Source organism: Mytilus californianus, unplaced genomic scaffold (genome assembly GCF_021869535.1).
Source record: "Mytilus californianus isolate M0D057914Y unplaced genomic scaffold, xbMytCali1.0.p SCAF_3, whole genome shotgun sequence".
In the NCBI taxonomy this organism is placed as follows: Eukaryota; Metazoa; Mollusca; class Bivalvia; order Mytilida; family Mytilidae; genus Mytilus; species Mytilus californianus.
Genome location: NW_026262679.1, coordinates 20,319,121 through 20,334,941, shown reverse-complemented (window position 1 = coordinate 20,334,941; position 15,821 = coordinate 20,319,121). Strand labels below are relative to the sequence as shown.

General features: G+C 32.5%; 1 protein-coding gene across 2 annotated transcripts in view; it reads left to right on the top strand.

Moving 5' to 3' along the window:
- Positions 1 to 9,087, top strand: part of LOC127734090 (G-protein coupled receptor GRL101-like) — a 139,617-nt gene extending 130,530 nt beyond the window's left edge. The window contains exons 20-25 of one of the 2 annotated variants that reach the window (XM_052243718.1): positions 282 to 353; positions 726 to 797; positions 1,969 to 2,167; positions 3,407 to 4,063; positions 6,202 to 6,379; positions 7,008 to 9,087. In XM_052243718.1, the coding sequence (XP_052099678.1) occupies positions 282 to 353; positions 726 to 797; positions 1,969 to 2,167; positions 3,407 to 4,063; positions 6,202 to 6,379; positions 7,008 to 7,132 (1,303 nt within the window). In that variant the 3' untranslated portion in view covers positions 7,133 to 9,087. Of the gene's footprint in view, positions 1 to 281; positions 354 to 725; positions 798 to 1,966; positions 2,168 to 3,406; positions 4,064 to 6,201; positions 6,380 to 7,007 lie in introns of those variants that run through there. The other variant, XM_052243719.1, reaches the window with a different exon arrangement.
- The last annotated feature ends 6,734 nt before the right edge of the window (positions 9,088 to 15,821 follow it).

Below are 15,821 nucleotides of genomic sequence, written 5' to 3'. Positions count from 1 at the left end.
ATAACGAAGTTGTCTATATGAAAAATCTGGAATGATCTATGATGGCAAAACGTTTGAGTATATATTATTCAGCAAGCCTATCTATTACATTTTTCAGTGACGAAATATAGTGACTATATTAGTAGATAGCTATGGTTATTTGAGGAAAGTACACATACAGTATATAAACTCTTGTGAGCGCCGTAATTGTAAAAGTTAAATGATGAAAAGTTTAATGGCCTATAAACTCTGTCATATACGTATTTTGTTGTTCAATTTCTCTTTTTTTTTTAAATATTCAGGGATTTGTCATACAACAAAATCCAGATAATACAAGGAGGTGGTTTAAATGGTTTACTGAAACTGCTCACACTGTAAGTCTTCAAATTTTCAACATTTTTTTATTCTCATATCTTAAATAGTCTTTTTCTAATCTTAGAAGACAAGATTTTTTTATCTGAAGGCTTTTTTTAACTTAATATATCTGTCTGCTAAATGCAGTTTCCTTTGACTCAATCTGTTAAATTTTTACACACTTTTATGACCTTAAATACAGCAAAACATGAATTGTCTACCGCTAATGTTATTTGGTTCTCTTGTCAAATTGTAATCGAAAACGGGGATATATCACTACACCCTTCTTACTGTTTGTGCGTCATAAGTCCATGTACCTAAACTCTTTTCGAGATATCTGAACTCAGTGGTAAATATCACAATTTTGAAGAGTTATATTCTTTGTTTTGCAGAGACATTTCAAACAACGAAATCATAATGATAGAATCAAACGCGTTTCATGGTCTTCCAAATCTTCGGACATTGTAAGTATTTCATTAGAGTGTTACATGTTTTGTCGAATGGTTTAAACAACTCAAGGGCATATGATACAGTTACATGGGGGGGTAATGACGTCGCTAACGTAAAATGTTATTTTTCGCGACGTCAATCTGTGACATATCGAGAAAAGATGCATTTTGCGACTGAGATTTATCATTCAGACTGATTTAACTTGAAAACGAGTTCATGGACCCCTCTTTTTAAAAACGACATTTGGCTTGATTATGTATGAAGATTATTTCTGCCAATTTTTATGAACAAATCACCGATGAAACTTTCTTAAATAAGATAAATATTCAACCACCTAAATTTTGAAAATTTGATAAAAATAAGGATTTGTATAGTAAGAACTTACTATACAAATCCTTGAATAAAATGAACAATTTCCAAAGAATTATTACACAAATTCAAAGCACACTTATGTAGAGGAGATATTCAAAATGTTTTTACAAAAATCCGCTTGCGTTTATCTCTTGAAGCAAAAAAAAGTTAGGTATATCATTCCAAAGGATAGAAATGTCCAAGAAACCAAACTTCCAGTTAATGTCTAAAATTTCGACCCTATTTATCTCTAAAGTAGCACATGTAGGTATACTTTTTATTACATATTTGAATTGAATAGGTCAAAAATAGCTTGTATCCAAACTTTCGTCAAAAATTCACCGTGGGATCAAAACTGTATCGTATGGCCTTAAGTTCTTATTACTGTGGAGATTAAATTCAGTGAAATTAGAAATATATATATATATATATCGTGTATGTAGAATATTAATTTTGATATTATATATTGATCTCAAACATTTACATATTCCGTAATACTGCCATAAACTTCGATATTGTTACTATACCTTTATCAGCTCTTTTTTATTGTTGAAAATTAAAAAGAAAACACATGTTATTTCCTTTCGCAAGAGATATGTGTTATTGTATGTGATGGGTAATACATGTACATGAAGTGTAGCATATGCTTACCCTGAAATGATATAGGTACATCCCCTAATATTTTCAATAAAATAAATTAGCACTATGACAATATATGTTTACAATGAAAGTGAACTTGTGCTTCGATCAACCAGAATAAAAAAGAAAATGTTAAAAGAATTGAGGGTATAATCATTTAGTTGCTTAGTTGTGTATTTTGTTTTATTTTGAGAGACATACCGATGAGTTTCCTTACTGCTGTATGGTCAAGACGGTGGAGAATTGCTACCCAAAACCAGACGAATTTTCGTCTTGTGAGGATTTGATGTCGAACTTTGTCTTACGTACAAGCATTTGGATTCTCGGTTCCCTTGCATGCTTTGGAAATTTATTAGTAATTGGCTGGAGGATAAAGGATTTTAAAAATGGAAAAGTAAGTGCATTTAATTATCAATAAAATAGGGTATTTGCTTTAATCTTGATTATTTATAAAACGTATTACCGTTTACCCTAAATTGTTTCCCTATTAATTTTATTATTTTTGAGCTTACATATCGTATTGAGCGTTGAAGGCTATTTAATGGCAATGAGATGCTCCATTGTTTTATTCAATGTTCTTTTGTAAGTATCGCCTCATTTGGAGATACCCTCAATACCCTTATTTAAGAAGGTATAGATCAAGTCGTTCTGCTGCGATCTCATTGTCTGTTTCCTATATCTCCTTTATAAAATGAATTTATAAGTATAATATTAACTTATCCAAATATATGTTGTGACATCAAAATAAGGTTCCTTTTTGTATAATAAAGAAGATGTTTATAGTTTGCGTCCTTCGATAAGTCATCCTGTTCTTTTTATGCCCCTGCCGCAAGTTTTACCCTTGACCGTCCGTTCTTCCATCTTTCCGTCCTTCCTTCTTTCAGTCCGCCCCATTTTCGTTTGAAAAGCAAGCTGGAGCTGGGGCATTTGTATCTTCAGACATATTCTTTTATTTTATTTGAGAATATTAACAAACAGTTGCACATTTTTGTAATATGGAGTTTTTTTTCATGCAATAACAATATTCAAAATATTTTGCTTTTGCGTTTATCTTTGATTGGTTGCATTAGATCAATTTGGAGGTTCAACCGTCGATATGAGTGTTCGCGATGTCATAATATCTTTTTATCAGTGGATTTGTTTATCTTTTTGATAGGATATTATTAAGTATTCATTTTGTTTTACTTGCAGTCGTGCTTTTGTCGTATGTGGTCTTTTTCAACGCATTTTATAAGGATAACACGACGGGTTTCACATGTGGAGCAAGGTCCGATAGCCCCTTTGGAGCACCTGAGATAACCCCTAGCTTTTAATTGGGTTAATGTTGGTCAGCCTTTAATTTTCTCTTTGGTGTTTCGGGACTTGTTTGTCTTTTTGTCGTCTTTCGGGTTTTTTTTTCAATGCTATTGTCATTTACTCTTCGACTTACGAATGTCCCTTTTGTATCTTTCATTTTTGTTTACAACAAACGAACAGTAGAACAAGCAATCCCGAGTGGTTAATAAAAAAAATAATCAGCGAGTTAATAAAAATGTATTTTCCAGACTTCATTTTATAGAATAATAATTTTTACCATGCATATATGTTCAAGTTAAATAACAAAAGCGGTATTTATGTGTCTCTTTTTTTTCAGGTTCATTCATTTCTTATAGCAAATCTTGCTATTGGTGACTTTTTCATGGGTGTGTACCTTATGATAATAGCTGTAGTGGATACTTATTATAGAGGAAATTATTATATATATGACAGATATTGGCGGGAAAGTGTAATGTGTAAATTTGCAGGATTTATGTCTACATTATCTAGTGAATTATCCGTATTTACTTTAACAGTTATAACTATAGACCGTTTAGTATGTATTATATTTCCGTTAAAACTGAAACGTTTAGGGATGAAAGAAGCACTCATTGTAATGCCTTCTTTATGGGTACTGGTAGTCTTTTTATCCGCATGCCCACTACTTGGTATAGAGTATTTTGAAAACTTTTATGGTCGCTCAGGCGTTTGTCTCGCCTTCCATATCACACCGGATCATGTTGGAGGATGGGAATACTCCGTATTTGTATTTCTTGTGTTAAATTTCGTTTCATTTCTTTTAATATTTCTATCATATTTGTGGATGTTTTTTGTGGCGAAAAAAACTACAACAGCTGTCAGAAAGTCTAAAGCGTTATCTGACAAATCAATGGCCAAGCGAATGACTCTAATAGTGATGACAGATTTTATGTGTTGGGTACCAATAATTTTACTTGGATTTGCATCACTTGGTGGTGCTCACGTTCCACAACAGGTATGTATAGTGATTCTTATCGATCAAGATTTCTGATCAAGGCTAATTATCAATTTACTGATTCTGTATATTTTGAGAACCAATATTTACTCATAACGATTTAGACACTTTTTACGAAATCAAGTGACTTTACAAAATCCTAACAGTACCAACATAGAAAACAATTAGACAAAAGAAGTTCCAAATCATAAAACCTACCGTCAATTGCTCAATTTAACATAAGATGTTTTTACTTTATCAGTTAGTCTATGTGCGCATTAAAAATGCATTATAATCTAGTTTAAATACTCTCAATTTGATGGATGTTTCGATGCTTTTTATGCTCTCAAACGTTTTATAGTTTTCGCTATCGCAACTTGTGGTCTCAAGTGTATCGGATAAAGGTTATTCCACAAATACGTGTCTTGCGCCTTGAAATTAATAGCATACGTAAATAACTTGAATCCGATAAACAGTTCAAAATACTTACGCGCCACAAAACAAAAGGAATAAAACTTAATTAAAAATCTAACTTACGTAAAGTTCGATTAAACAACAACAAACTTTAATGTAGAACCCATATAAATATCAAACAACACAACACACTAACCAAAATAATCTGATAAGAATAACAATATATTAAGAATATTAGAATAAGAAGATGTGGTATGATTCCCAGTGAAACACCTCTCCACCAAAAACCAAATGATGTATACGCATATTTACTACCGTTTATTACAAAACATGTTGTATATTCGTTAAAATATCTAGATGTATGGACAGAGAGAACGACGAAAGCCAGCGTTACCAGTTATACTCACTGTTGGAAATTTCCTTTTATATATTCGGAACGGTCAAAAGATAGTAAACAATATCACAACGTTAACAAATGCAGAATGACACCCTACTAAAATAGGTCGTCCGGAAGGGTTTACACCTGTTCCACTCTTACATCTGTCGGACTACATACCAGTACGGTAAAGGTACTAAGTACATTGTAGGAAGTCACCAGTCGAAGAAAACAGCGCAGGTTAAGTCTACAAAAAAACGAAGCATTTAAAAAACAATTTCATTGTTTCATTTAAAGGGACATTAGTTGCCAAATTCAGTACCACCGAAGTGACTCAAACTCTTTATTCTTATTTATACCATACTAAATATTTACCAGAATTACGAAAGTTTCAAAGGAAACAATAAACAATAATGAATTCATGACAAAGTATTAGCATTTCGTTATTATTGTAGACTCGACGCTATCTAAATAACAACTGAGATGACCTCTGAAGACTTTCGATTGTCCTTTGACCCAATATTACCATAACTATAAATAGACAAACATGCATATACAATAGTACAATGATGATTTGTTCCTAGGTTTTTTTCATGCCATAGATTAAAATATATATAGGTACCATCGTTTTACCGGTTTAAAAACGATTTTGTATGGTCCGAAACAGTCAGCGAAATGGTTATTCCTGATGGCTCCCTTATTTCATTTTTCAATGATAACATTTTTTTCTGTTTCATAACTGAACATGCTGATCACATGCGCAACCAATCTCTAATTATCAAATTAGATCGAATTATTGACTTGCAAGACAATAATATATATCATCGACGATATTGAGCTTATTTTTTACAGAACTAAATCAAGATGGATGTTTATAGCGAATTTTAAATTAAATGTTCCACTTTTATTAATATTTGAAGCCAAAAAAATCCTTCAATTTATTTTCTCAATTGAAGCTAATACCCCTTTAATGCTTCAACATTGATATTTACTTACCTTGTCACTTATCAATGTGAGTACTGACATAATAATCAAATTTGCGGCTGTCGTCTTATAAATTCAATATATCATGTCTACGATATTTCTTACTGCGTTTGACTTAACAACGACTGACAAACTGTGATGTAACATTATACTTCAACGTTTTCACTTAATCTTCTGTATATATATATTACAACCAGTCTGTAAATACATCACAAGTCTTTTAAATGGGACAGTTTTAAATGTTTCCAGTAACGAGTACCAATTTATATATAAAACCCCACATTTAATAGAGACCCCATGTGAAATGATGAAACTGTGGCAATGTATGTAAGATATTATCATCATATTGGTACTTAGGTTCATTGAACTGATGGTTTTTTTACAGGTGTATGCATGGATAGCAGTATTTGTACTTCCATTAAATTCCGCAATAAATCCAGTTTTGTATACAATTTCAACGGCGACTTTTTTAGGAAATGTTCGAAAAAGAGCCTGTAGATTTCGAAAGTCTTTCACTGGTGGTGCATCTTATAGGTCCACCGATACTAAACATTCTATTGTTGGTTAGTATATTTATTTGTATAATCGTTTTAAGTTTCTTCTAAACGATAATATTTTAACATATCATGGCAAATTTCAAAGCAGCGCAAAAAAAAAAATCTTCGGTATGCAAACAAAGTGACAAATATGAATGATGATAATCGAAGACCTGTTTATTTGAATTACAATTAAGGCTCTTTTTTTATTATTAGATGCATGCAGCATAATCTTCGACTAGCAGTTCATAATCTATACCTTAAAATTATAAATAAATCATATAGCTTTTTCTCCTTTTAGCAATTTGACAACAGTTTCAAGTGGTTTTATGACCTAAATGACGTGTGTGAGAATAAATGTTACATATATATATATACTAGATGCATGAGACAGCAACACTAAAGGTTTCAAAACCGACATCTATAACAAAATAACGTATGATCACAAAAGATAATTAGGCGCCACTTCCGTACCGTACAGACCATTTGTTTGTAATAGAGAGATGACTAAAAATCTGAAATCACCTAAAAACTTAAAAGACCCCGAAAGATGTCATTACAACAGATAAACAACCATTTCTATAAAATACTTTAAGTTGTTATCCTTTCATCAGTTCCTGTTAAATGACATGTGTTTTTTCTTTTCATATTTCAGATGATAAATATATGTGGCATAGAAACTCTGGTTATAGACAGTTAGAACTTACACGTCTGCGTGGCCTCAATAAGTCTTATTCGCTCACTGTACACAATAATCATAGCACCATTTCGCGTATGTGACAACCATCGTTGTTATGTTTCGCGTATGTGACAACCATCGTTGTTATGTTTCGCGTATGTGACAACCATCGATGTTATGTTTCGCGTATGTGACAACCATCGTTGTTATGTTTCGCGTATGTGACAACCATCGTTGTTATGTTTCGCGTATGTGACAACCATCGTTGTTATGTTTCGCGTATGTGACAACCATCATTGTTATGTTTCGCGTATGTGACAACAATCGTTGTTATGTTTCGCGTATGTGACAACCATCGATGTTATGTTTCGCGTATGTGACAACAATCGTTGTTATGTTTCGCGTATGTGACAACCATCATTGTTAAAGTTTACATGATTTTGCCTGTGGAGTAATCCATTACAATACATGCTAAATGCTTCCTCTTTTTGAAAGGGCAGCACAATTTCAACTTGACATTATTTGTTTTATAAAGTATGTTTGAATATAATAATTATTAATAGTCAAATTGAAATCTGGCAGGGACAATTTTAACCAAAGGCTAATATTTACCATTAAGTTACCATGTTAGTGCTCCTGGTTTCCGATGATGGAAAACTTCAACCTAAGGAAAGAATTATCCTAATACCATTATAACTGTTAAAGGTTAGAGTATTTTTATAACCGAAAGTCACCACATATCAAAGAAATTACGCCCTGAGGAGCGTGTCTGTGTCTGCATGAATCAGAGGATTATTTGAAAACAAACACGGAGAAAAATCAATGGGAATTATAATGTGCGGTCGATCTGACTCTATAGTTTTCCTTGATTTTATCTAATGTTAAAGTAGAGTGCAGAATGGTTAATAGCTTACCTTAAGGATGTACACCTCTGAGGAGCCAAAAATTTCAAGAATTAAACTTTTCTTAACCTGATTTTTGGGTTTATATGACTGAAAGAAAGTAATTGATGGAGAAAAAATCATACGGTGGTGTACTTCTTATTTTGCTACGGCCATTTGAAAATACCACTTTTTTTTATTGATTTTCCCATTTTTCATCAATTTTACACATTTTTGGGGGGCTATTATCATGAAAAAAATCACAGTTTCACGATTAAACTTTTTCTCATACTTTCACTAAAGATGAAGTGGACCAATCTGAATAAATTTATCTTAAGAAAACTGTAGGTTGGTGTTAATATAAGAAAGTTTTATCTAATTAATTTGGGATTTTTCTCTTCTTTTTATTTTAGAACAAAAAGCATATTATTTCAAACTTCTTTATAAATGATTGAAAAAATACATATCTAAGAATTTGAAAAGAAAGATTTGATATGGGATGTACATACTTTTGGTAAAATCATTTCTTTGTACCCTCGCCCGTTTTCTCAACATTTTAGTTTAAACAGTATTTTATTCAAATAAATTGAATTGGATTGGGCAACAGGCATAGCCTATGTAAGCCCTCTCCACATTTTGGCTTATGACACTGACCGGATTGGTTATAAAATTTGAAAGTTTTATCTCTCAAAAACTACATAATGTAAGTACACAATTTTTTTCACAGAGTTTATTTTTATTATAATATTTTTTAAATTCCTTGATATTTTCCACTTGTATTCACATGTTTTCGTAATAATTCCCGAACGAGATTTCAACGAGACTGAAACATCAGAAGAATAAATCCCCTAAATCAGTTGAAGCAATGATTTTGATCTTTTACAGATCAGTTGTATTCTTTGGGATTATATAAATGATTAAGTTGCAATTCGAATAACTTTAGTGTAGATATATTCCAATTCACATAGAAGATGTACTAAAAGGCTAAAAATCAGTATTATATATTTTTTATTTACATTTATATTCCATTTTCAAATACAGCTGGTGAATGTATTGTATGTATTAATAAAAATGTTCTGTTGCTATGACAATTGTTTTTTCTGTTTCATGTATTTATTGTATTTTGACTTCACAAATGTATTTATTGTATTTAATGCATAAAATGTTATTCCAGATGGACTTTTATTTTAATTTCACTTCTAAAATACGTGATAGATATACTTGCGTAAACAATGTTTTGTTAAAATACTGTCTCTAAAAACGTTTCAGCTTCAAATCTTGTCTGTCAATAGACTGGACTTTGTTTTACATTGTTCGTCTCAATTTTCAGGTGTCTTTTAGTTGTTAAAATTCATTTCAAAAAATAAGATTATTTTTTATTGTTATCATTCATTTCAAAATATAAGATTTCTGCCAAAGAAGTACAAAAGATAAAATTTAGAGATTCTTATTAATTTGTTTGGAAAAGTGTTATTTTTCAAAAATTTTCTTTTGTACCAAAATTTTCCCAAATATTTCTGTTTCCCCCTTACGCTTCGATACGATAGTCTTGCAATCATGATCAGTGTTTGTATCAACTGAGTGAAATGCACAATTAACTACAAATTCATATGTATCAAAAGCGCCAAGTTTGATTGCTGAAAAGCGCAAACTAATCTGTTTGATTTACACCTACCTACAAGTACTTGTATCTAAATATGTAACGGAGAAGTAATGTTCACTTATACAAAAACAGACAGAAGACACCAAGGGGGCAATCACAAGTCCCAAAAAAAAAACACCAGCACCGATATGGCAAAATAAAACCACGAAATCAACAACAATATCAAAACACTACACAGAAAACCAATGTGAAAGGTTAAACAACACAAACAACACCGAACAAAATAAAGATCGGGAGACTCAGGTGCTCCGGATGTTAACAGTTCCTGTTCCAATACTGACACCATCCGTGCTACTCATGTTCAAATACGTTGATGGGTCATATAAGGCAATTTTATGATCATATAGTTATAGCAGATAGGTAAATGTTTCATTTTTTTACCCATAGATGTCATCAAATTCATAAACCATCGGCACAAGTAAATTCTCTAATCATGAACTAGACCGAATGGGAAAGCTTGAAATGAAAACACGCATTTCGGGACAAACGCTTATGTAAGGTTTTCACATACTTTCACCAATTTCAAACCATTTTTAAGTAATAAACATTTGTAATACAAGCACAGTTATGGAAAAAATACATTCGACGTCATCAACTTTAATTTGTAAAATTTAGATATACCAATACAAATGACAGTTATAAAATATTGTACTTTAGTCTTAGATACATGATTTTTTTTATTAGTTGTTATTGGCTTTGAACTAGCTGTCAATAACTGCGAGTACTCTCAGATCTGTACTTAGTGTCTTTTTTGTTGTGGGGATGTGTACCCTGCCACGTCCGGTCTGTGTTTTTGTTACTTGTTGTTCTGCCTTGTATCGATCTGATGAGTTAAGCCCTTTTCAACTGATGTTTACAGTTTGTTCATATATTGTGCTGTTTCACCACTGTTCCTGGTTAGGGGAGTGGTGTGCGCCCGCAAATATGTTTAACCCCGCCACATTCTATGTGTGCCTGTCCCAAGTCAGAAGCATATTATTCAGTGGTTGTCGTTGTTGCTTCGGGGCATTGTGTAGCTGACTATGCGGTATGGATTTTGCTCATTGTTGAAGGCCGTAAGATTACCTATAGTTGTTAACTTCTATGTCATTTGGTCTCTGGGGAGAGTTGTCTCATTAGCAATATTACCACATCTTTTTATTTTTATATTTATACATGTATTTTTAGGGCCCTTTATAGCTTGCTGTTCGGTGTGAGCCAATGCTCCGTGTTGAAGACCTTACTTTGACCTATATAATGGTTTACTTTTATAAACTTTGACTTGGAGGGAGAGTTGTCTCATTGGCACTTATACCACATCTTCTTATATCTATAAAATATGTGTTTCTAGAAAAACACATTCTATATATATATGTATAAATTAGATAAAAGGCTAGCGATTGTAATGTAATATTTCTCCCCACCACAATTTCGATCGAGGACTTTTAATTCACAACGAAAAATGAAACAGAATGTTGCCAATAAAATATATGAAGCAGATACCAAAGATACCACAGGGACATAAAGTTATATTAAAAATAAGTATACGTGTAGATATATATATATATGCATTAAACATAAAGTCTTTCACTCTTGATCAAATATTCCAGTATAAGGAATGAGTTTTAATGAGTATGTAAGGGAACCTTGCGAGACACTAATGGTATAGCTGTAGATTTATGTCTTTAATAACAAATAATAAACTGTTATGTCAGTAACACGAAACATTTACATATAAATCGAAACCAGCGGATACTTATATCATGAAGAATAAATCAGATTATCTAGAACGACAAAAATAGTCTTATTTCGGTTGGAATACTTTGAAATACGAACAATTATTAAATACTAAAAACAAGTACATCAACGACACGAAAATGACATAAAATAGATAAAACCGCATATTTTCACATTCACTTAATATTAATGTTCAATTGCTAGACACATTTTCCCAAGAGCTCCATCCGTTAGACGCATTTTATCTGTACAAGGTAAACACTTTAAAATGTCTACTTGGGAACTTCATCAGACAGAACTAATTGTCATTATTTACAATTTTTCTACGAGAATCTTTGAAATTTTTAAACTTAGTTACATTCTCATGTCCATTAACATAGAAAGCTAAATGCATAGGAAGAATATAACGATAACACATTTATCAAAACAATCACACCGTTTGTAGTCCCCTTTAAATAAGCATAAGCTTTAGTTAAAGCCATATTTTATAAGTAGGTTACTAGCCGGATTATACCCTCGGGTCTGAAAAAGGACGGAGAAAATTCCAAGATATTTAAATCCATAAGTCAAATAAAAACAGACAGCACCATGGCTTAGGACAAAGAACAGTCAACAAAACACTAACCAGAAACATCAAGACTAAGGAAACACGATCCCCAGCCATAAACCGAGGGTAAACTCGGGTGTCCCGGAAGAGCTATCAGTTCCTGCTCCGCTAGAGGTCGTCTGATAGTTCAAATGCACATGCGTAGTTCAAAAATGAAAATGATACGAGTTCTACCGTGTCACCTTTTTGGCTACACGTATACGACAACAACATCTCATTTGATATTTGACAGCTCAATGCCGTCTTTGAAGTATCATCAACGCCTTACTTTTTATGTAGCTAACCGTTCGAAGGCCATTAACTAATAATATAAAATATTGTTGTACAATTGTAATTTACAAATCAAATCAGACACTTGACAAGTCTTGGTAGTGGGACTTCATCTTTTTATAATACTTGTCAACATTTTTGTCTCGTAAATTCTTCAATAAAGAATCTCATGACCTTGAATAGAATGGTTATTTAAGTAAGTCATATTTTGTTTTCCTCATATTTTGTTTTCGCTGACCTGAATTTCACAAGTGGTTAGTATGACGAGAATTAATCAAAATATTGCAACTTTCTATATATTCGTTGCTCTTTTTCTCTTGTAAGAATGAGTATAAACATTTTATGTGTTTGAATTTGCATAAAACAATATGTACTTGACGTTGGAATATTTATATTTGCATCTGTCCAATTGATGTGCATAGTAAGAAGTAAACTAACAAAAATACCGAACTCCAAGGAAAATTCAAATCGGAAAGTCCCTTATCAAACGGTAAAATCAAAAGCTCAAACACATCAAACGAATGGAAAACAACTGTCATATTCCTGACTTGGTACAGGCATTTCCTTATGTAGAAAATGGTGGATTAAACCTGGTTTTATAAAGCTAGCTAAATCTCACTTGTATGACAGTCGCATAATATTGACAACAATGTATGAACAAAAACAAACAGATATGATAGGTAAAAATGTTAAAAATAGGGGTACAGCAGTCAACATTGTGTTATAATCTTAATCACTGTAAAAAACAAACAAATATGTCAACAAAGAAAAACAAAATGGCATATAGACAAAGCACATAAGCAAAAATGAAAGACAAGAATACAAAAATGATGACAACAGCACAACAACACATTGGCGGGATGCATAAGTACCGAGCCACGCCAAAAGTATATTACCAAAAATGGACTAAACAATAAAGGTTAATAATTTACAAAGACAAATAAATGAACACTATAACACGTAATTAAGATGATTAACAACGTCAGTGCCTAAAATCTATAGTTCAAGACCATCATGTATGACCATGTATTAGTTGTGAAGTTGATACGGAATATTTATCAACAAGGTCTTGGAATCTTCCGATGAACTTTTTTTAGAAAAAGGACGAGACGTTCTTTGACATAGCCTTGGTTCATCAACTTTCTGCTCAGACACTGGTGACGTCTGAGTAGCAGCTGCAAGCTCTTGAATACAGCATGAGTTTGGAAATGTATATCCCATATGCAGGTGAAGTTGGTATGTTGCTACTAAGGTGGGGAAAATTGGTAATTTCAAAACTAAAATCGTTTCGTTTGTCATAGATTCTGGTACTGAGATGACCGCTTATGTCAAATTCGAGATATAAGTCTAAAAATGAGGCGGAGGAAACCGCCGTATCTGCTGTTGCTTTAATTCTAATTCTGGAGGATATTTTAATAGAACCCAATCAGAAAAGTTTGGATTTTTAATGGAAAGAACATCATTAATATATCTGAATGTGAAATTAAATGATCTGGCTTCTTTGATCTTCTTGTTTTTGACAAGTGTATGAAGGAACTCCGACTCATATGAAAATAAGAAGAGGTCGGCAAGGAGAGGCGCACAGTTCGTTCCCATAGGAATGCCGACAATTTTTTGAAAATGCCTATCTCCAAATTCAACAAATTTGTTGTCAATAAGAAACTCCAGCATACTGATCACTTGTTCCTCTGTGTAGCATGTTTTACCTTTTTGTTCACTATTAACAAAATATGCCGTATGGTATCCCAAAGTAATAAATTTATAGCGTATGCTACCATTTTTATATTGAAAAGCATTGTGGATTAATTCTTTTCGACGATTTTTCAATTTTACATGGAGAATGGTGGTATACAGGGTTGAAAAATCAATTTTTGATAGAATTAATTTCAGACAAAGATCGAGATTTAAAATTATCCACAAGTTCTTTAGAGTTTTTAGAATCCACATATGAATATACCACTACGTGAGTAAACAGTTTCACATTATTTCTGAAGACCCTCTTTCACTGCGGACAGATTTTTTGTCAATCTAATGGACAATTCCTTTGTAGAACATGCCGATGAGCCGGCAATGTACCGTTGTTTGTACGGAATTTTGTGAAGCTTAGGTATCCAATACAAACAAGATAAGTCCTCAGATTTGCTGTTCAGTGTAATGTTCATTGAAGCTATGAAGGACTTATGATTCGCCAAAATCTCGTCCTTGTCAAATGAAAGTTTTTGTATGTGGGATTACCTGAGTGCTCATTTATTCCTAGTTCTTTTACAAAAGACACTCGTTGTAGTCCGATTTACATACAAAGACAATATTATTTGAAGCTTTTTCCGCAGGAACAACAACATATTTATCGTAAAGAGATGATAGACATTTCACAGCTTCCTTGTCTCTGAAAACGGACTTTGGTCAATCATTCACACAGTTTTCAGCTTATAAATTCGACGTTTTATCAGGTACCTGATTGTTTTGACCAATTCTGACAAAGTGTCCAGTTCAACTTCTTCTCGTTAAGCCCATGCTCTGGCGTAGTCCTCAATGGAATCCATAATTATTTTGTAGTTATGGTTTCGATTGATGTGTTTGGGTTTTCTATAATAAATGGTGATTATGTTCATTTTCAGTCTCATACATTTATTTGTATTTCTGTTTTCGTTGAAAAAAGAAATTTAAAAATGGGACTGGAAAGTTAGGAATACGTACTATATAAAAAAAAGGAAAAGTGAAAGGAACTACATATAGAATAATTAAAGATGGTCTACATCATATATTTGGTTAAAATCTTTGAGTATATTTTCCGAAAAGGAGGACACTTATTATATCCTTGTCATTTTAACATTTCAATTTTTATTCCGATTTTCAGTTGTTTTCGGTCTCACTTTGCGTATTCCATATACCTCTATATATTATTACTTTGAGTGTACATTTCATCAGATAATTCCTGTTTTCATACCTGTTTATCTAACATTTCTATTTTGTTTTCTTACTCGTACAAGTTTCTCTAACATTTCTATTTTAATACCGATTTCTTCTGACCAAGGTACAGTTTTTTAAAGGGATCGATTCCTTCTAAAATACAGCGTGAAAGAATACTACGCTCAAAAAGGGAATTTACATTCATCGACAAGGCTCAAATCTGAGTAGTTGTACTCTTCAAATAAGGATATATGGTATGAATTAAATTTAAATGATCTAAAATTAATTCTTCAAATATAAAAAAGAAGATGTGGTATGATTGCCAATGAGACAACTCTCCACAAGAGACCAAATGACACAGAAATTAACCAACTATAGGTCACCGTACGGCCTTCAACAATGAGAAAAGCCCATACCGCACAGTCAGCCATTAAAGGCCCCGAAATGACAATGTAAAACAATTCAAACGAGAAAACTAACGGCCTAATTTATGTACAAAAAATGAACGAAAAACAAATATGTAACACATAAACAAACGACAACCACTGAATTACAGGCACCTGACTTGGGACAGGCACATACATACATAACGTCAAATTTGGTCTTCGACAATATTGGCAGTTCTACACTGTATGTGTGTCTTTCTAGGTTTGGTGATCACAAAATGTTATGTTTAGGATTCTAAAACTGTTGGTCTCGAGGGTACATATAAAAAAATAAGGAGCCATTGGTATAGTTGCCAA